At 47.9% G+C, this 22,390-nt stretch overlaps 1 protein-coding gene across 1 annotated transcript; it reads right to left on the bottom strand.

Annotated features, from left to right (window-relative positions):
- Positions 1–1,237: 1,237 nt before the first annotated feature.
- LOC118097152 (S-adenosyl-L-methionine-dependent tRNA 4-demethylwyosine synthase TYW1) lies at positions 1,238–22,105 on the bottom strand. The gene is made up of 16 exons (XM_035139833.3): positions 21,935–22,105; positions 20,524–20,663; positions 19,742–19,882; positions 19,036–19,137; positions 16,920–17,114; positions 15,355–15,615; positions 14,504–14,638; positions 12,752–12,866; positions 11,505–11,557; positions 10,812–10,930; positions 9,385–9,494; positions 8,897–9,074; positions 7,625–7,760; positions 6,467–6,577; positions 4,812–4,979; positions 1,238–4,117 (listed from the first exon to the last, which is right to left on the bottom strand). Exons 1-16 carry the CDS (start codon positions 21,936–21,938, stop codon positions 3,896–3,898), a joined length of 2,190 nt encoding a protein of 729 aa, XP_034995724.3. The 5' UTR covers positions 21,939–22,105; the 3' UTR covers positions 1,238–3,895.
- Positions 22,106–22,390: the final 285 nt, after the last annotated feature.

The following is a 22,390-nucleotide window of genomic DNA, read 5'->3' as shown; positions in this document are numbered from 1 at the left end:
ATATGCAGCCTCAGGTAACGCTACACAAAATGGGAAGTAGAAACCAGCAGGGCTTAGCTCCTCTCAAACCTTCTGCTGTGCATGTTTAGCAGTAAGTCTCTGAGCATGCACAAAGTGCTTTTCCCTCTCAGCAGTGACCAGTCTCAACCCAGGGCTTCTAGAATCTGAGGGTGTGACTTCCAGCCAGACATGGGCCACACCAGCATCCCTCATTTTAAAATATTCCCTGATTATCTCTCTTTTTCCTTCAAAGAGATTGAGGAACATGCCGTAGGAAGCTTCATGCAGCGCATGAACAGTGGAACTCCCTCCCACTGGAGGCAGAGATGGTGGCCACCAACCTAGATGGCTTTTAAAAAGGATTAGATGAAATTGTGGAGGATATAAGGCTGGCCATGCTCTGCCTGCAGAGTCAGGCACAATGATGCTTCTGAATCCCAGTTGCTGGAACCCACAGGAGGGGAGAGCGATCTTGTGTTCAGATTCTGCTTTATGGTTTCCTACAGGCATCTATTTGGCCACTGTAAGAACTGGATGCTGGGCTAGGTGGGCCATTGGACTCATCCAACAGGCCCTTCTTATGTTCCAAAGTCATCCAATGTGGTGACGATCATTGCATCTCATGGGAGCAAATTTTGCATATGTACCTGGGTGAAAAGGTAACGAACTACCTGTGTCAGTTCTGAATCTTCAGCTTCCTTGGATGGCCCAGAATTTTATGCACCATGTATAATTTCGAAGCTACTAATGAGTTTGACCAAACTGCGGGTGGCAGTGGAAGGCAGGAGTGCCTGGCATGCTCTGGTCCATGGGGTCACGAAAAGCCGGACACGACTAAACAACAACAACATTATTTTATACACCTTTGTCAAGTCCCACCCCCCCCCAAAACTTATTCATTTCTGAATATGTCTGGAATTGCAGCTGTAAAGTGGACTCAAGATTCCCCATTGACCCACTGGCTTTAAAACAGTGAACTGAAAGACATTTCAGGAATGTGAAGAGGGCGTGTGCATTTATCTGTCAGGAAATGCTTCTCGCCATATAAATAAGGCCGTTTTCTGTCCGTTTTCTTTTTGAAAATGTCAGTGTATGTACGCGCCTTCAGTATGAACCGCACCCCGGCACAAAAGGCCCTTTCTTGAAACTGCGCATTTTGCTGCCCAAATCCTGGCACGCCGCCCCTGACTTCCCAATTGAACGCCTTTGGAACGAGAGGAACCACAGAACAGGCAGCAGCATTTGGGCCTCTTTTATCTCAGCTTGTAAACGTTTTATCATTTTACCACAACAGCAATATTAAAAGTTGGCTTTAGCTAAAGGCAGATAAAAAAAAGAAAGGCCAAAATGCGTAATTTTTAACAACTTAATTGGACCCTGGGGAGTGCCATATCCTTCCTGCTGGGTAAAGAACAGCCTTTTTATTGGATGAAAATATCCGGGTTGTCGTTTATTCCCATCATACTCCAAACAGCATGGATGAACGCTGGGATTTCTGAACTGGGGGTGAGATGAGAGTTTTTGAGCACCTGATGGATGGAGAGCTAGTGCGTCATGGTTAGAGTGTTGGACCAGGACCTGGGAGAACAGGGTTGCCACTCGGCCATGAAGCTCACTGGGGGTGACGTTGAGCCAGTCGCTGCCTCTCAGCCCAACCCACCTCACAGGGTTGGAAAATTGCAATGCAATGTCTATTTTAAAAAGACCAGTGTAATAAAATCAAACAGTGGTAGATAACAAGAGGACAAGGCCCAGAAGGGGACCCAAAAACATGGCATGCTGCAGAAAATTCATTTTTCACACGGTGCAATTCCTAGGCAGAAATGTGTGCAGAGTTGGGAGAGAAATACACAAGCCAGAGATGGGTTAAGAGTTTTTACTGCAGCCCCAGGAACTGGATTCGGCCACCCCTTCAATGGCATCAGGCGGCTCATTTTACTTTGCCTGAGTGGTTTGAAATCAAACCCCACAAGCAAAGGAACAGGCTGCTGCAGATGATCTGCTAATGGGCGGTGCCTACAAATCCCACCTTCAGCAGGGAGCCGCATCATTTCCTGACGTGCTCATCATTTCCTGGGCGTGGCTCATCCGGAATGGCCTCAGAGGGAAAAGGGAGGGGCCGGTAGGCCAAATCAGGCCCAGAGTCCAAACATTTCCTGTGGTAGCCCCATCCCCTGGCAGAACAAGCAAGGAGCTATTATTCCATTTAAAACTTGCGTGCCTCTTCCAGTGCCTGAGCAACTGAAGCAAATGTTTCAAAAACGTTCCCTGAGCCACACACGAGAGTCCTATGGTTGTAGCCACAGATATTCGATCTCTTCGGCCAAAAGGGGAATTTTACATTAATGCAGCACAGCCTAAGGCAACTTATTGGGAAATCTGGGCAGCGAATCACAATTATACAGAATGGGAAATATATAATGACCTCCATTAACAAAGAAATGTTCCAAAATCCATCCATCTCATCTGCCAGAAGCACAGGAAAGCGTTTTTTATCCCTGCTCAGGTTGTCACTTCAGGCGGTGCTTGTCTGAAACGCAGACAGAAGCAAGCTCCCTCCCTATGGGAGCCGGAAACAAGTCCTGCGGAAAGCTTCTGCAGAGGATCACCTAGAACTACAATGCCCAGAATTCTAAGCGGAGTGACAGACTGAGGCCACATTAACACCATATTTAAAGCATTTTAAACAGTCATGGCTTCCTCCCACCGAAGAATCCTGGGAGCTGTAGTTCGTTAAGAGTGTTGAGGCTTTCCATCCTAGAGCTACAATTTACAGAGTTGTTTAACAGTCAATCCCCCTTCCCAGGGGACTCTGCAAATTATGGCTCTCTAAGGGGAAATGGGAGTCTCCTAAGGCCTCTCAGCACCCTTCCCAAACTACAGTTCCCAGAATGCTTTGCGGGAACCCATGGCTAGTTTAAAGCGGTATCAGATGGCTCTAAATGTAGGGCGGCTCTAAATGTAAGATGTGAGCGTTACCTTGGTGTACGTAAGCACACCCTGGTGGGTTAAACCAGATCAAGTGTGGCGGAATCCGGTTTAAGCGAGATAGGCCTTTGATAAGCTGCCAGCACCCAAATTTAAGGCAACTTGGTTTTCCGTTTCCTGAGAGCTGAGCCAGGTTACCCAAAGAACAGAGACCTCAAAGGTAGTGTAGAGTTCAAGGGCTTGGCTTCTTGCTTCAGGCGTGACACCAGAAACACAGTTCCCTCGTGTTCCTGCAGGGCCCAGGTCTGGAGAGACGCCCAAGCCCCCTTTGGGACAAACTCCACCATCCACAATCTGGAAGAACAAAGCATGCCAAGGGTCGTTTTGGTGGGGTCTGTGATCTTCCTACCTCCCCTCCACCCCACAGTGCTGTATAAAACTTGGGGCAAAAATCCCCCGCGGAGATGCAAGTGGGGAATGTTCAGAGGCGCGAATTTCGCACACACAAACCCACAGAACCTGGAATCCGACCACACCGAAGGGATCAAGTGAGACGGCAAAAAGGCAATACTGGGTTTCCAGGACTGCAAACAGAACAAGGTGCAGTTATTGCCCCCGCTTGAGGAAGGGTGAGAGGCACAAAGTTTCCAGGGTTACCTTTTGCTCAAAAATGACAAATTGCTCTTGCCTCCACATTGCTCATCAGTGAGTAGAGTAGAAGATGAGAACCCGCCTCAAATTTGTCTGGTGGTTATCAAAGACCCCCTTGCAAAGGTTTCCAAGGCTAATGTAGATGCTAAAATCTCCCTGAAATGATCTTAAGCCAACCTGGCGTTCTCAAGACTACAATTCCCATCATCCCCCAGCCAGCATGATGAGAGTTGTAGTCCAAATCAACTGGAAGGTGAAGGCTTGTCTATAGACTGTGGCTCTAAAAGGAGTTCTGGCTGCTGTTGTTTTGAGAGTGTCAACACCCCGAGATGTCCTTGGCTTTGTTCTTCCGTTGGAATCGGGTGTCCATTGGGTCAAAGCCCCTTTCCTTCGCCCCAAAGACAGCCCACTGAGGAGTCGGGGCGACATAGTCAGCCGAGGTGAACGTCTTGGCTCCCCCGCTCTGCTCATACTGGCGGAAGAGGTCCTGAAATCGATCGTAGTTGATCCAGGTGTGCCACTCCCCGCTGATCTTGAACTGCAAAGGGAAAGAGAGAGACACACACACCCATGAACCATTGATCGTTCCCCCTCCAGAAAAATTGTTTTTTTTTAATTAAAAAACAAACAAACAAACAAACAAACAGGACAGAGAACAAATGATCAAATCAGAGACAGCAAGCTCAGTTGGCACAAGCTTGGGGGTCCAAATTAAACTCTGCAGCATCAACGACAAAATGATGACAGTCAGGACTGCAAAGTCCTGATCAAAACTGCGTGCGCTATAGAATTCCATTATCCGATTCAAAATTATATTGCCCAGGTTGGGGTACACCAGAGTTCCCCCTTGATTATTTTGATCAAGGTCAGGATGAGACGTTCTCTCCCTTCCTTGGAGAGGTAGATAAAGCCTTATCCGTTCCTTTCCCCTGTGACTACACCTGACCATTTTCTAAACACTATTTGTGCCATTGTTTGATTTACCATTTTCCCAACGTTTCCATCTGCTGTAGCTTTTACAATGTTGTTTTAATTGGTGAGATGTTTGGTTTTTTGTGTGTGTAAATATTGATTTACTGTCACTGCCATGAAGCGTTTTGAACTGTGTTACGACTGAAAAGCAGCGAGCAAACAAAAAAAATTATAAGCTGAAGACCTCTTCGCAGGCTTAAGGATCAGAAACTTGAGGAAGACAGTTCAAATCAATGGTTGCAAAATAAGGATCCCCTTACCTTCTTGTGGGCAATCAGGAGGCAGTTGGAGTGCTCGTGCTCGCAGGCGATTTCGTAGTCCGGGAGAAGGTCGACCAGCTCCTGGACAAAGTGCCCCACCTCCTCGTGCCATGGGATGTTGGCCATGGTGAGGTTGCTTGCTGAGCTTTCTCCACAGTAGGTCACACCCTGTCGGAGAAAGAGGGAAGCGTTTCAGGCCTGTAGAGCAAGGGATAGGGAAACTGGTCTGGGGGTCACATGCGAGCCAGCACTAAATCACATCGTTCCAAGTTGGACTTAAACTCTTTATTAGCAAGAACACAATCTGCACAGGCTCGGTAGGCCTAATGAGCACAGCAGCTCCTTAGATCCAGTAGGCCTTGCCTCATGGATCAGTTGCCAAGACTCAAAATCCCTGCCTCCCAATAGCCGTCTAAGTTCCCTCCTCTCCAGGGCTTTTCCCAAGCAATCAGAGACTGCACTTGTGTGAAGCCAAACTCTCCTCCGCCCTCTTCATGCCTCTTATGGTACTGGGAGACCAGGAGAGGGGCGGAGCTTGTCGCAGAAGACGGGGGAGATACCTAGGACTCTTCGCCAGCTGGACTCCTCTCTGCCTCTTGGCCTCCCTCCTCCCCTTCTTCAGCTTCTGCCTCCGAGCCTGGGCTTCGCTCTGCCACAGATTCTTTCTCCCTGCTCATTAAACCATGTTGCCACTTCCAGCTTCTGACACCTCCTTCTCCCAGGCTTCTCCCTCTGGCCATTCATCATTGTCCCACCACCACTCCCCGGGCTCTGAGCCTTCTTCCCTTGGAGGTTCCCCAGCTGGTTCCTCCCACCATTCCTCTGTGTCCAACCACATGTGGTCCACTGCACCCATCTTCCCAGGCCACACCCCACACCAGCCCTGCATCACATCCTCCTTGTTTTGGCCTGGCTGGAGAACAGGGGACACATTCACACTACACATTTAAAGCACTACAATACCACTTTAATTAGCCCTGGCTCCCCACCCCCTGCCGCAGAGAATTCTGGGAGCTGTAGTTTGTGCAGGGCACTGAGAGTTAGTAGGCCCCTCAGAAAGCTACAATTCCAAGAGTGCACGGGGGACAAGGATTGACTGTTAAACCACTCTAGGAATTGTCGTTCTGGGATGGGGTTTCCTAACACCTCTCAGCCCCCTTAGCAAACTACAGCTCCCAGAATTCTTTGGGGGAAGCCTTGACCAAAGGCCCATCTGGCCCAGCACAGCAGCCAACCGGATGCCTTGGGGAAGGCCATAAGCAGGGGCAAAAAGGTGGCAGCCCTCTCCCATCCCTTGAACCCAGCAACAAGCAAGTCGGTCATACAGCTGTTGGACAGGGAGACTCCACTCTGCCAGCAGTGGCAAATTCCCCCTCTCCCCTCCACAAACCCACAAACTATTTTCGCAAAACGATCCCCTTGTACAGTAGTTCCAAAGGCAGGTCTGAAGTGCAAACAAGAACAGCCCAACCCAACCTGCCCTTTGGGTATTTGGGTGTGATTTTTGGATCCAGGTCCATGCAAACCATCCCTGCAAAGCGTTCAGCTGTGCAAACTTTCATTGTTTTGGTAGGCTGAATTTGCACCCAGGGAGGGCGGAGGTGGTGGAGTCTGTTGTGAGAAGGATGGTGCTACCCTGGTGATCAACAACTCACTTTAACCTCGATAAAATCCGGTTTGCCAAGAGACACCAAGTCAGCGTAGGCCTTCAGTTCCTCCACGTTCCAGGCTTTCACCAGCGTGAGCCGATAGACGGTGCGCTGTTGCTGATAGGGGGAAAAAAGGAAGCGGGTTCAAATTAAATTGCGCCACATCAACGACAAAAAGAAGGTGACAGTCAGGACTGCACAGCCCTTTTCAAAACTGTGCACTACAGAATTCCATTATCTGACCACGTTTTGAAAGCTGCAGATATAGTGAGCTTTCTGGTCACACGCCGTGGAAGAGGCCACAAAGTGAGAGAGAGGGAGACTAAGGTCACACTAACACCATGCACTTAAGACACCCATGGCTTCCCCCAAATTAATTATGGGAATGATAGTTTGTTAAGGGTAGATTAATAGAACTGTGATGTTTTATATGAGAGTGTAGCTGATAAACATTTAAATAAACAAAATTGAACATAAGTAAGAATTGGGAGGAGGGGTAAATCCCTAGTCACCCTGGGGCCTAAAAAGGCAATGCTAGCAGATATGAAATATTGTGCCAGGCCTGATACGGAGGGGTGGGGGGGCTATATGAAAGACCATATTCTTCCATATGAACCTTCCCAGGCTCTGAGGTCTTTGGTGGAGACCCTTCTCTTGATCCTGCTTGGTGGGGATGCGGGGCAGGGCCTTCTCTGTGGCTGCTCCCAGACTATGCAACTCCCTCCTAGAGAGGCTAGACTGGCTCCCTTCTTGTCCTGCTGCCTGCAAGTGAAGACTGTTTTATTCTGACAGGCCTTTGTGGACTGGCTGTGTTTTTTTTTAAGGAAAGGGCTTTTAAGAAGGCTGTGCTGTTTTGACTATAACTGTATTTTAAAAAAAGATTTTTTTTATATTGTCTTAATCCTATTAGAGTTTAATTACTCTTTAATGATTGCCTTTTATATGTTTTTAGCTTTTTCTATTTTATCTGTGCTGCTTTTAACTCGTTTGAGCCACCCTGGGAGAAAGGTGGGATAAAAATGCATAATCATTTAATAATAAAAGTAATAAAACCTGAGCTTTTGGCCTAGAGAATTCAAATGCCTTCAGCTTGATCACAACCTTTCACTTACCTTATTGCAGCAACGGAGGGTGGGAGGGAATGAAAGCAACTGAACAAGGTACCTTTTCTGCCAAGGCTTGCAAGCTGTCCAGAAACCTCTGCCAGAAGTCCTTGAAGAGAGGCCGGTCGATCTTCTTCAAGCTGTCTCTGGTTCCTGCGTCAACGCTCACGTAGAGCTGTGTCACAGGTTCGAGGCTCCTTTTGGGCAGGAGGGGAAGGGAAGGGGGGGGAGAAAGCCCCAAGAGAGTTTAGAACGCTGCAGCCAAAGAAAAATCAAGATACATTTCCCCCTCCCTCACAAAGGAAAAAGAGCTTGTCTAAAGCAGGGACAGGGAACCCTTTTCTAACCCAAGGGCCACATGCCCTCCTGATTAACTTGCAGGGGGCCACACCCCTGCAGCAAAAAGCAGGTGGAGTGAGGGATGCTTTCGTACAGTAAGCTACATTCCACACATGCAAAAGTCTAAGGTTGCTGGACACATCCAGGGAAGGAAGAGAAATTATCACAGGTCCAAGGAAACTTTTCAGCAAGGCATGAGAACATAAGAGAAACCCTGCAGGATCAGGCCAATAGCAGAGGGCCTTCTCAGTGGTGGCACCCGCCCTGTGGAATGCCCTCCCATCAGATGTCAAGAAAATAAACAACTACCTGACTTTTAGAAGACACCTGAAGGCATCTCTGTTTAGGGAAGTTTTAATGTTTGATATTTTATCACTATTATTATTATTATTATTATTATTATTATTATTCTGTTGGGAGCTGCCCACAGTGGCTGGGAAAACACAGCCAGATGGGTGGGGTATAAATAATAAATTTATTATTATTATTATTATTATTATTACTATTATTATTATTATTATTAATCTAGTCCAGCATCCTGTTTTCACAGTGGTTGACCAGATGCCTCAATAGGAAACTTCCCAAGCAGGATTCGAGCACAAGATCAACCTCCCCTTTTTTCCTGCCCTGAATCTTCCAACATAGCGATAGGAGAGAGGGAGAAAAGCTTTTCTGTATCCACTTTCTCCATGCAATGCATGCCTTTTATAGACTCGTATCATGCCACCTTTTGCTCACCTTTAAACTAAAAAGTCCCAAACGCTGCAACCGTTCTTCCTAAGGGACACTGCATCCCCTTGATCCCTCTGGCTGCCCTTTCTGAACATTTTCCCAATTATTCTTGTCTCTCAGCCTAAGCCACCTCACGCGGCTGCTGTGAGGGTGAAACGGGGAGGCAGAGAACCCCACATGCCATCTTGAGCTTTTGGGAGGAAAAGCCATGGGAAATAGATGGAAGGATAACGAGAAAAGCAACTTCTCTTCCGGGCCTCACCTGATTTCCTCGGGGAACTGTGCATTTGTAACTAGGAAGCTTGAAATGTTCTTGCGATGGAGCAACTTTAGGAAACGGTTGATTTCGGGGTACATGATTGGCTCCCCAACAAGAGACAGGGCACAGTGCTTGGGCTCCATCCCTTCTTCAAAACGGTCATTCTTCACGCCCGGGACGCCTGCAAAACGGAGGAGAAGAGGGGGTCTTTGTGGGCTTGCGCAGATGTAGCCCAAGCAGCTCCGCCCACTGAGAGACTGTGAGAAAGACGCTGATAACTGGGTGGGAGGGGGGAGTAAGAACCTGGCACCCAGAAATCTCCACGTAGTTGCAATTGGATCTGCGCCAGTAGCAAAACACACCTGGCACCTAGGGAATTTCGAACATGGCCTCCTGGCAGAGGTTTCGGGCAGTTTCTCCCACTCCTGCTTGGAGATGCTGCTTTGGGATTGCAAGGCACTGAGCAAGAGCCCAGGCAGCCCCTGGAATACCTTTGAATTGCTTGATCAGGCTCTGATGGTTCTCAATGGCCTCCTGCAAGATCATTTCGGGGGGGTCCATTTTCCACCGCCATTCTGTGCCCACAGGGTTTGTGTGGTGCCTGAAAATAATTTAAATATGAATTAAATATAAAGGTAAAGGTAAAGGGGCCCCTGACCATCAGGTCCAGTCGTGTCCGACTGTGGGGTTGCGGCGCTCATCTCGCTCTATAGGCCGAGGGAGACGGCATTTGTCTGCAGACAGCTTCCGGGTCATGTGGCCAGCATGACTAAGCTGCTTCTGGAGAACCAGAGCAGCGCACGGAAACGCCGTTTACCTTCCCACCGGAGCGGTCCCTATTTATCTACTTGCACTTTGATGTGCTTTCGAACTGCTAGGTGGGCAGGAGCTGGGACCGAACAACGGGAGCTCACCCCGTTGCAGGGATTCGAACCGCCGACCTTCTGATCAGCAAGCCCTAGGCTCTGTGGTTTAACCCACAGCGCCACCTGGGTTAAATATACACGACACCAAAGTCACTGTGAATAGCCACCCCCCCACCCATATTGTACCCACACATATAAGGCACCCCTCTTTCCGTTCGTAAGAAAAGCCCTGAATAATCAAATCAAGTTTGCAGCAAGATCAGCATCCGGGCTAAACGGTGGGAATGGAGACGCTCCTTCAGGTATACAGGACCAAGGCCTTTTAGGGCTTTAAAGGTCAACACCAACACTTTGAATTGTGCTCGGAAACGTACTGGGAGCCAGCGTAGATCTCTCAGGACCGGTGTTATGTGGTCCCGACGGCCACTCCCAGGCCCCAGTCTAGTTGCCGCATTCTGGATTAGTGGTATAGCTATAGTGTGAATGTGACCACATATTCTTAAGAGACCTGCTGGATCAGGCCAACAGCCCATCTAGCCCAGCATCCTGTTCTTACAGTGGCCAACCAGATGCCTGTGGGGGACCTGCAAGCAGGATTCAAGCACAAAAGCACTCTCTTCTACTGTCAATTCTGGCAACAGGTATTTGGAAGCATAAATATGGAGGCAGAGCAAAGCCATTGTGGCTAGTAGTCATTGATAGCTTTCTCCTCCACCATGAATTTGTCCAAACCTCTTTCAAACCATTTAGGTTGGTGACCCTCACTGCCTCCTGTGGCAGTGAGTTCCATGGTTTAACTCTGTGCTGCATGAAGCAAGGGCCACCAGCAATGACAGCTAAATGCAAACCTCCCTGTACAGGAGCAGTCTATCTCCAGCTCAAGAGGTACTCAAGAGGTGAACCACAAGGGAGAGACGTTATAGTCAAGCTTGCGGGTTTCCAAAAGGCAACTGGTCGGTCACTGCAGGAAAAGAGGAGGCTGGCCTGGACCGGGATGGTGGTGGTGGTGGTGGGCTTTGGTTTGTGTCCCCCACCCCTCCCCAGTTTCTTACCTCCAACAGAAGACACACTTGTTGGCGCAAGCCAAGCTGGGCGTGGTTTCCAGGCAGCGGTGGCTCTCAATGCCATAGAAGGTGTGCTTGTAACAGCCGCCTCTCCCACGTAGCATCGACTGGAAGGAGGCAAACGGAAAGAAATACAGTCGTGCCTTGGTTTTCGAACAGAACGCGTTCCGGAAGTCCCTTCGGCTTCCAAAACATTCAGAAACCAAGGCATGGCTTCTGATTGGCATCTGATTGTGCAGGCGCGCCAGAAACAATAGTGGAAGCCACATCGGACGTTTGGCTTCTCAAAAAAAGTTCAAAAACCGGAACACTCACTTCTGGGTTTCGCTCGTTTGGGAGCCAAAACATACGAGTACCAAGGCGTTCGACAACCAAGGTACGACTGTATGGTTAGAACAGTACCAAATCCCCAAAGCTAAAAACACACCGGAACCAAAACACATCCAACTAGTGGAGATTATTTGTAGGAGGCCTTTGCGGAAGAGGAAAGACGTCTTGTGTGTCCTCGTAAAAGGTGGGCACAATGGATGGGATGAGGAGTATCTATGGACTACAACTCCTGTCATCCCTGACCACTTGGCCATGCTGACTCCTGGGGCGCTGGGTCTAACAGAATCTGGAGGGCCACAGACATTCCTCTTCACTGATTCAAGAATCCACCCAGGGAAGGAAATGAAGTACCTTTGTCCAGCGACACAGCTTCACTCCAGAATGGCTCCCGATCAACCTGTAGCCTGAAATCAGAAGAGAGATTTGTTTGCTTTCTTGAGCGTAAGGAGATCTAGCACAAATGCATGGCTAAGGGAACCTGCACCAACCCTCCTCCCGTGTTTTAGCCTGGCTGGAAACAGGTCCTTGAACTCTGGAAATGCCTCTTTGCTTGCCTCGATGGAGAACAGAGAGCGCTGGGTGAGTTTGAAGAAACGCGCCTACCAACAAAGGTGAAATTCATGGTTGCTGCTCCGCCTACTTTTGCCTCTGGCCCCGCCCACCCCCAGCATGTGCTCCACCCCGAAGGTTGCTCATAAGGGAACCCGTGTCCAGCAGCAACAGCAGCACCTAACCCTACCCTGCCGAGTGACCCCTGGAATGTCTAATTATATCTGAAGGAGCGTCTTCCACCCCCATCATTCAGCCAGGACACTGAGGTCCAGCTCTGAGGGCCTTCTGGCGGTTTCCTCACTGTGAGAAGTGAGGTTACAGGGAACCAGGCAGAGGGCCTTCTCGGTAGTGGCACCCACCCTTTTTTGAATGCCCTCCTGTCCGATGTCAAGGAGACTTCTGAAGGCAGCCCTGCATAGGGAAGCTTTCTAATGTGCGGTGTTTTATTATGTTTTTATATTTGTTGGAAGCCGCCCAGAGTGACCGAGGCAACCCAATCCGATGGGTGGGGCACAAATATTAAAATCATTAATATTATTACTATTTATGTATTAGGATGGAGGCACTCAGAATATATTTGCAAACATCCAGCCTCACTTTCCTGAGGTTGGCATAGTTGCTTAAGAAAATAGAAAAGAGATACAACCACCAGAACAGAAAAGGGAATGTGCCTCGAAAGGACCCATTTTCAAGCACCTTTTACCAACAGGGGCAAGATGCCACAACTGCATTTGTGCCTGGTTAGTGGGCTTCCCTGAGGGCATCTAGTCTGGTCAGATCAGAATGCTGGTCTGGATGGTTTGATGCAGCAGAACTCCTCTTAGGTTCAAGGGCTGCTGATCAGGAGAGGGAAACTGAGACTGGAAAACCTGGAGACAATTCCTGCCAATCACACCCAGCTTTTAATCATGTCCCCCATTTTTCTAGCCCAGGCAGGCTAAGGATAGGTGGCAGGCTCCTCACCCTAGGATAGATCCACTCCCCTCCCCAGTCTCCTTGCCCCCTGGATTCTCCTGCCCCATGGGCCTCCTTGCAGCCCACATCACCTTGTTTCACGAGGGCATCCCGCAAAGCTGGCGTGATCATCTCTCTCAAGGCATCCTCTCCTCTCCGCTGGGGCCGCCCTGTCCTCTCAACCTCTCGGTCGAGCTCACGCTCTCTCTGCAGAGGGACGGCAAAACCAGGCCTCACTTTCTTCATTAGCAGAAGCAACAGAGCGTTAATGAGCAACAAAACAAACAGATCGCCAACTCCATTCAAGGAAGGCACAAACATTCTTTTTAGCGTTGGTCCTAGAGCAGAAGGATGAAGGGATGTCTGCAGCCCTCCCTAAGAAGAGTCCTGCTTGATCAGGAGAGGCTTAATCCAATCCTCTCTGCAATGCAGGAATCACAGCTAGAGAATCCCTGGCAGAAAGCCATCCCACCTCTGACTGGAGCCCTCCCAAGGAAGGAGAGTCTCTACCACCATCCAAGGGAGTCCGTTCTACTGCCAGACAGCTCTTACCCTCAGAAAGTTCTGCCCAATGTTTAGTCAGAATGTCTTTTCCTGCAATTTGAATCCATTGGTTTGGGTCCTACCCTCCAGAGCAGGAGAAAACAAGCTTGTTCCATCTTCCGTGAGACAGCCCTTTAGATATCGGAGGATGGCTATCACACCTCCTCTCCGTCTTCTCTTCTCCAGGCTAAGCATACACAACTCCTTCAACCGTTCCTCATAAAGCTTAGTTTCCAGACCCTTGATCACCTGGGTCACCCTCCTCAGCACACGTTCCAGCTTGTCAACACCCTTCTTAAAGGCAGCCATTTTGTGATATACCCCGCTCTCACAGCAGCCATTTTGTGACTGGTGCCCAGGGCCCTTTATCAGAATTCCAAATTTACCAAGCGGCCCTCAAAATGTTGTCAAGCCCAGGGATATGTCAGAGTGTTGGGGCCTGCTTTCTGGCTTTCTGCACTACTAACTGTTTCCATCCCAAAAAACAGAAGTGTTATATTTATTTATTGGATCTTCATTGGTACCAAGGAAGAACCATACCATATACTGGATACAACCTCTCTTCCACATGCTTCGTAAACAATAAAACCATATCAAATTGCATGAAAACTGTCGCGCTTCTTTTGCCCTCTCATCACTTTGAACTTGTCAGATTATTTTTCTAATACCGGAGTCTGCCAAACTGTGTTGTACCACTGGTCTAGGAGTAGAGGCGTTAGGGATTTCCAAGCCCGATTTAGACCCTGTGATTGTCATCTGAGGCCCTTTCTCATGTGCATTCCTCTTCAACCAGACCTTTGACTGTTAAACAATCTACAGTGGTGGTACCTCGGCTTACAAAGACGATCCGTTCCGCGGCCGCCTTCGTAAGTCGAGGTATTCGGTTGTCGAAGCGCCGCTTTTGCGCATGTGCGAAGTGCGGTTTTGCGCTTCTGCGCATGCACCAACCGCGCACGCCGCTTTGTGCAGGTGCAGGACGCGCGTGCGGAGAAAAGACTTCCGGGGTTGTCGACTTCAGAAGTCGAAACCTTCAAAGTCGAATCGTTCGGTTGTCGAGGTACCACTGTATGGTCTTTTAAGTGTGCCGGGGGTGGGGGGGTGGGCTATTCTTTATTATATTATGCATTTGGTGTTCTTCAGTTGTAAACCGCCTGTGATCTTTGGATGAAGGACGGTATTAAAATTTAACAAATACTAATAATAATTTAGGACATAGCTGTATAAAAGTATTTTTATAAATGAATAAATGAACCTGCGAGAACCCACAGCCACAGGGCTGAAAATAAAGAGTCCACCGTTACCTGGGCTTTCTTCATGTGGCCCATGACTCTGCCCAGGTCTTCCACATCCACCATCTGGTTGGCACCCTCTCCCTCTTCACTGCCAGAATCCTCTTCACTCGTGGTCTCAAAAAGCTCCTCCTCCACCACCTCCTCCTGTGAAAACAAAAGATGGCTTGCAAATGCCACACAGCCCCAAAACATCCTGCTCTTCTCCACTCCACCCCCCACAAAAGGCCACTAGACTGGATTTATTTCTTTATTTTTACATTTATATCCCACCTTTTGCTCCTCCAATGAGCTCAAGGTGGCATACATGGTTCTCCCCCTCCTCATTTAATCCCCACAACAATCCTGTGAGGTAAAAAAAAAAAAAGGTAAAGGACCCCTGGACGGTTAAGTTGCGGCGCTCATCACGCTTTCAGGCCGAGAGAGACAGCGTTTGTCCACAGACAGCTTTCCGGGTTATGTGGCCAGCATGACTAAACCACTTCTAGCACAACAGGACACCGTGACGGAAACCTGAGCGCACGGAAACGCCGTTTACCTTCCCCGCCGCAGCGGTACCTATTTATCTACTTGTACTGGCGTGGTTTCAAACTGCTAGGTTGGTAGGAGCTGGGACAGAGCAACAGGAGCTCGCCCCGTCGCACAGATTCGAACCACCAACCTTCCAGTCGGCAAGCCCAAGAGGCTCAGCGGTTTAGACGACAGCTCCACCTGCCTCCTGTGAGGTAGGTAAGGTTGAGAGACCGTGATGACGTCCCTTGATCCGGACACTGGACTTCTCTTGGTACAGCCTAAAATCACATTAGCTCCTTGTGCTGCAGCATCACACTGTTGGCTCACTGTACACACCCAGTCCCACTCACCCTCTGCTCCTGCTCCAACGATGTCTCCTGCCCAGCCTTCCTCTTGGATCGGCACTTGCCCTTCTTACACTCCCCTCCGCAGGCCACCTTCTCCCCTCTGCAGAGGGCCTGAAGCCTGGCCAGGAACTTGGCCTCCCAGGCCTCAAAGTCGGCCTCCAGGCTCCCATGCTTGCTCTTCACCACATTGGCATCCCCCAGGGCGCAGGAGAGGACCCGCCGGGCCCCTAGCATCCACAGCCATTTGTCCACGCTCCTGCCCACCTGCGGCAGAAACACAAGAGACCTGGGTGTAAGCAATGTATGAAGCTGCCTGAGTGAGACCGTGACGTTCGTCTAGCTCAGTTTTGTCTGCACTGACAGGCGACAGCTCTCCAAGGTATCAGGCAAGGGGACATTCCCAGGCCTACCAGGAGATGCTGCTGGGGATTGAACCTGGGACCTTCTGCATGCAAGGCAGGGGGCTCTATCACTGAGCTACAGCCCTGGGGAAGGCAGATCTTTAGGCGATTGAGTCCTAAAGTCATCAATGTGTACCTTGCCACCCTTGCCAAAGTAGCCCACCAGAGGTGGGGAGCTAAAGATCTGGCCCGCTGGTGGAATCCTGCTATACACCCAATTTAAAAGAATGAACAAAATATATTGTAAGAGCAAATGCAGGTGGTGGGATGGTATTAGTTCAAAAACCACCAGGTCTGTCCAAAAAGCCAGGACGGTCCAGCAACAAGTCAAAGGTGACTATTATGGGATCCTCTTCCTTGCAAGTTCTTAAGGGAAGATTGGACAGGAATCCCCTGGAGATTCTTTAGGGGCAGGATTTGCTCTTTGACGGTAACAGGTCAGATCAGATGATCCCTTGAGCCCTCCCCCCTCATCTCAGTTTCTCACTGACTATTTAATTACTTATTTCATAAAATTCATACACCGCTCGATTGTAAAAAAAAAAATCTCCAAGAAAAATCAACAATAATTTAAGACTTTCGAAATGTCAAATTAACAATGAATTAAAAACAGATTAAAACTCACACGAACTTTCTAAATATCTGCGTAGCGTTGTCTAAACAAGAACATTTTTAGCAGACGCCAAAAATAGGCAGGGAGTTCCCAAGTATAGGTGCTACTGCACAAAAAGATGGATTTTTTTCCAAATGTGGAATGGGTATTATGTGGCACCTGCGGCAATACCAGTTTCACCCATCGAAGGGGCCAAGGGGGCCTATATGGAGTAAGACGATTTTCTGGGTAAACTGGTCCCAAGTTGTAAAGGGCTTTAACATACTAATAGTAACAGCCTGAACTTGACCTGGAAGCAAACTGGCAAGCAGTGCAGATCTCTGAGCAGAGGTGGTATATGCTGACATGGCCTCACTCCTGTCAGCAATTGTGCTGCAGCATTCTGCACTAATGGCAGCTTCCGGATCAAGTGCAAGAGAAGCCTCGCAAAGTGGCAGAATCTGCTCTCGGAGGGAAATGGGTCAAACTAGATGTCCTCCTGTGACCCACCCTCCCAGCACATCTCAGTTTCTTACCAGCTATCAATTCTAGCAGGAATGAGAAAAGGGACTCACGGTGTTGTAGTGATCGGCATAGAGAGAATTCCCCAGACCAAAGACGGAGTATCTCAAGCCCTTCAGGTACGTTTTGCCGACTCGAAAATCACTGGATGCTTCTTCTAGCCACTTACAGAACCACGCGGCATTCTCTGTTGGCTTCCCATCTGTGTAAGTGGCCACTAAGAACACGCAGATGTTCTTGCTCTTTGTCTGGAGAGATTCCCACCAAAAGGGGGGGGGGAAACGGACATTTTTCTCTGTTATTATTTTTACGCCTCTCCCACATAGAACTGTAGAGTTGGAAGGGATCCCAAAGGCCATTGGGTCCAATCCCATGCAATGTAGAAATCACTGCTAATAAATATCAACTGCATGGAGTACAGGTTTTCTGTTTTAGTTTACTAACCAATTAAACAGTAAAGGGAACCCTGACCATTAGGTCCAGTGGTGATCGACTCTGGGGTTGCGACGCTCATCTCGCGTTATTGGCCGAGGGAGCCAGCGTACAGCTTCCAGGTCATGTGGCCAGCATGACAAAGCCGCTTCTGGCGAACCAGAGCAACGCACGGAAACGCCGTTTACCTTCCCACTGTAGCGGTACCTATTTATCTACTTGCATTTTGACGTGCTTTCAAACTGCTAGGCTGGCAGGAGGTGGGACCGAGCAACGGGAGCTCACCCCGTCGCGGGGATTTGAAACGCCAACCTTCTGATCGGCAAGCCCTAGGTTCTGTGGTTTAACCCACAGCGCCACCCGCGTCCCTTACTTAAACAGTAGAGCTGCATAAAATGGGGAAATAAGTGAGTCCTCTAAAGCAAAGCGCACCTTTTCTCCTTTTCTCCCAAGTGATTAATTTGTTGGATCTGCATAAATTTGCACCTCAGAAAATAAGTGAAGACTTCTAAAATGAAATGCATTGCCGGTCTTTGAACGAAGCACACATCCATTGCAGGAAGTGCTGTCTCCAAAGAGGAACCCCTTCTGCTTCTCTTGCACACAGGGCAAAAGCCCTTGTTAGCTACAGATTTAGAAGTACTGGCATTAAAATATCATATTCAAGTTTTTAAGTCTGCTGACCCATTTCATCAGGGTCACCTTTTTAAGTCAATCGAAATGTTTTTAAAAATCAATTACACAGTAAAGCTTTGCAAGTTTAAATAGTTATCATCACTCAATTTGTACATTCCTGGCCATCGATCCATAGTCACCAGTATGTGGCATCTCTGAATGCCCAGAGCAGAAGAGGGGAATCCTTTTCAGCCCAAGAGTCCTGCTCAGGAGGCACTGATGGCCACCAACTTCGATAGCTTTAAAACAGGATTAGACATAGACATGGAGGAGAGGGCTATCAAGGGCTACTATCCATAACGAAAGCTATGCTCTGCCTCACCAGTTGGAGGCAGCAATGCGTTCTGAATACCAGTTGCAGGAAGTGCTCTTGCACTCAGATCCTTCTTGTGGCGTTTCCTGCTGGTGCCTGATTGGCTACTGTGAAAAGAGGATGCTAGACTAGATGGACCCTCATTGGCCTGATAGATCAAGCTCTTCAGTGTTGGGCGGAAACCAACAGAAAGAGTGGGTGTGGCCAGAAGCAAAAGTGAGCAGTGGATTCTTAGCTTTGCAAGGTGGGCTACACTGCAACCCTTCCAACATATGATCAACATACTAACCAGGCAAACCATTCCAGGCCCCATTCCAGGCCCGAGCTTCCTCAGTGGCACATTAGAGTTATAAACATATACAGTACACTTTTGCACACTCCTCTACAATTAATGCTATTAAGATAGAGTCGGTGAAAGCGAGTTTCATCAGGTTTCCTCATTTACTGAGGCCCATACATGTGTGAATCAGCTTTGAAGGTTGCCAACTTTTCTCCTGAGAGGAGTCCATACACCTTCCCTACAGGTGGATGTTGAAGATGGCTTCTACAGATGCACTTTGTCCTGGAAAGGTGTTTATCTAACACTGCAGCTACCTGGCAGGGAAAGTTGCCTTTCCGGAACTTTCCCCTGCCACACAGCTGTTAACAGCACAAGAGCCTAGTTAAGGGAGAGAGCTGGCAATGCCTGAGGCATCTCCAAGCCGGCTCCCACCAAAGAAAATGAGAAGCAGGGGAGAAGAACGACCAACCTCGTCTCCTAGACAGTCGTCGGGGTCATAGTCCTTCATGTTGATGACTTCGGCGGGCAAGTTAATGGAGGCGACAGCCTCAGCAAGTATCGACGCAAATCTCTGCAAGAAGAAAAAGAAACTAATTATAACAATATTCATTCCATTTCTTACCTGAACTTCACCCTAAGGTCCTGGGGTAGGTTGCAACAATTGAAAATACAAAATTAAAAACAAATCACAGCTGCAAGAATAAGGTGGCTTCTAAATAGATTGTGTTTATGTTTGTATTGCTGTAAGCTGCTTTGATATTTGTAGCACAGCAGTGTGTATATGTGTCTTCAGTAAATACCTTTTTATTGCATTTGTTTATTTATTGCACTTATTCTCCACCTTTTTCTCCAAGGAGCTCAAGGTGGCATTCATGGTTAATCCCCACAACAACCCTGTGAGGTAAGTTAAGCCAAGAGGCAGTGACTGGCCCCAAAGCATCACCCATTGAGCTTCATGGACAAGTGGGGATTTGAACTTGTGATCTATTATTGCAAGGGGTTCCATGGTCTAAATCAGAAGAATTTCAATTTTTTATTTCAAAGGAGAGAGAGATGAATTAGTTCCTCTGAGCACAAAGAAGAGTGCCTTCCCCTGAACATGAAAAGCCACCACACTCACTCACCCAAAGGAGAAGATTCATTTTCTATCTCCCTGGTTTTATCACAGCACTGACCTTTGCTGTTCCAGTCTGAGAACCAAAAAAAATCTTCACCCCGGTGACATGGACTTTGTCAATGCTGGGGCCTTTCTGCTCTCCTGCAAGTCCTTCTGTATCAATATGGGGAAGGCTTGATTTTCTGAGTCGATTTCTATTCTGCAAAATAAGAAATATAAAACTGCAGGAGTCCTAAAGCATCAGTCTTCAACCAGTCCAGACCCATCACTGACTCCCAGGCTGCAACATGGGACCCACATTTCCACATTTAATTTATACATCTGCAGCTTACATAGTCTTTCAACAAAGTTGAAATTAATTGAGTCAAAGTTTGGCTTAATTTTATTACATGTGTATAATACAAATAATGAAATAACACCTCCCACACACATACCACAGTATGCAACAATTTGGAATGCATTACATTAAACTGAGCTAATATTTATTTTTTACTTACTTGTTCTTTGATTATCATTATATGTTCTTCATTTGATATCCCCCAATCTAGTTATGTATGTGCAGATTGTCCTAACTTAATAAGTTTTAATTTTAAATGGGTGTAGCTGCCGATTTATTTATGGAAGGTAGCAAAGTCATTTCCTGCAATATTTGGTAGCTATATACGTATCAGTATCAAATGGGTTATACGGTAACTTCAATGTAAACCAAAATTGTTAATAAATAAATATATTTATTAGTGCTAATAATACATGTTCTTTAGCAGCCACCATGCGCTAGGCCCCTTCTTCAGGAAAGGTCACCAAGAACACCAAGGATGCTGGAACAGTGGGGGGAAGTACCTGCTTTTTGGTCTTACTGACAAACTGGATGCAGAGCCAAAGGCTGATCCCAAACACGGCTCCAGAGTACAAGTAGAATCTGTTCAGCCACAAGAAGGCCAGGTGAGCATAGAGGCTGTCCCACGTCTCCATGGTCATATCTGGAAGAAAACAGAAATGCAGTGGGCCTATTTAACAGGCCTGTTTAGGATCATAGTGGAACACAAACCTCTTCCCCCAGTCTTTGACACTTGAGGTGTATCATATACCGGTATACTGTACATTTTAGGACCCACACTATTCTTTTCTCCTTAACAAAATGTATATGCTACTTGATTGTGAAAAACATAACAAAACAAACCTCTAAGCAGTTTATAATAATATATTGATACACAAAATAGGGGGTTGGCTCTTGCTGCCCATCTCCCCAAGGGACTGAGTCCCCTGAGTCACTGATGGGTCAGAGATGGATGGATGGAGGCAGGGTGCAGTGAAAGCAAGGCAGTTCTTTACTTTTCTGTTGCAACAGAGTCCCCCCCCCCATTTTTCTACATCAATATTCATGTGATTATTGTTTCCAACTATTTTTAATGTTATCTACTCATTGTTTGGACGCGGGTGGCGCTGTGGGTTAAACCACAGAGCCTAGGGCTTGCCGATCAGAAGGTCAGCGGTTCGAATCCCTGCGACGGGGTGAGCTCCCGTTGCTCGGTCCCAGCTCCTGCCAACCTAGCAGTTCGAAAGCACGTCAAAGTGCAAGTACTGTAGATAAATAGGTACCGCTATAGCGGGAAGATAAACGGCGTTTCCGTGCACTGCTCTGGTTCGCCAGAAGCGGCTTAGTCATGCTGACCACATGACCTGGAAGCTGTACGCCAGCTCCCTTGGCCAATAACGCGAGATGAGCGCCGCAACCCCAGAGTCGGTCACAACTAGACCTAATGGTCAGGGGTCCCTTTACCTTTTACTTATTGTTTATTTCATAAAATTTATATACAGTACAGCTTGATGGTAAAAAAAACAAAAACAAACCCTCAAAGCTGTTTACAAAAAGATAAAACAATAAAATTACCAAAACTAAAAACAGATTAAAGCTCGCATAAACTTTCTAAACATCGGGTAGGCTAAAAACACGGTTTTTGCAGGTGCTGAAAAGGGTACAGAGAAGGCACCTGTCTGATGTCAAAGGGCAGGGAAGGACAGGTGCTGCCCCACTAAAAGATCAAATTCTCACAACTGCGGAGCAGGAATTATGTGAAATTGTTGCGGACCACTAGTACATGAGGGCGAAGGGTGGGTAAAAAAAATCAAACAGACAATAATAACAAGTAAATACACACAGAATCTGTTGGGTTCCTTCCAAAAAACCCCAATGCCAATTCAGCTTAAAACGATCTCAAGGCTGTTTCCCGAGCAGGCACGCAGTCCTTACCCATTTCTAGGCAATCGAGCGGCAGCAACAACCACAGCGGCTTCCAGCCTAGCGGGAGGAAAAGAGGTTTACTCTCGAGGAGGAGCCCCACGAGCTCCTGGAAGGGGCCATCTTGCCCACCCCGCGGGATTCTGGGAAGGCTGCATTAACCCCTTCGAGGTGGCAGCTTCTGCAAACGTCTCGCCCCTTATCTTTCCCATCCACGGATGTTAAAAGATTTCGATCGCGGATCGCGGCCAGGAAAGTTTTCCTCTCCCCCCGCCCGAACTTTAAGCCCCATTGAACTCCGAAGGGGGTTACTTTGGAGAAAATCGTGTAAACGGTTGGGCGGCTAAGTTTGCAATACCCTCCTGCTCCTGCTCCCCAATGTTCTTATTTACTTCATTTACGAATCGCTTTCCTGGAAACAACTCAAAGCGATTTAACGACAATAGAAGCATAAGCTCCCCTGATAGT

Source organism: Zootoca vivipara, chromosome 14 (genome assembly GCF_965207765.1).
Source record: "Zootoca vivipara chromosome 14, rZooViv2.hap1.1, whole genome shotgun sequence".
In the NCBI taxonomy this organism is placed as follows: domain Eukaryota; kingdom Metazoa; phylum Chordata; class Lepidosauria; order Squamata; family Lacertidae; genus Zootoca; species Zootoca vivipara.
Note: the sequence above shows the minus strand (reverse complement) of the source record. Positions and strands in the feature narration are given on the sequence as shown.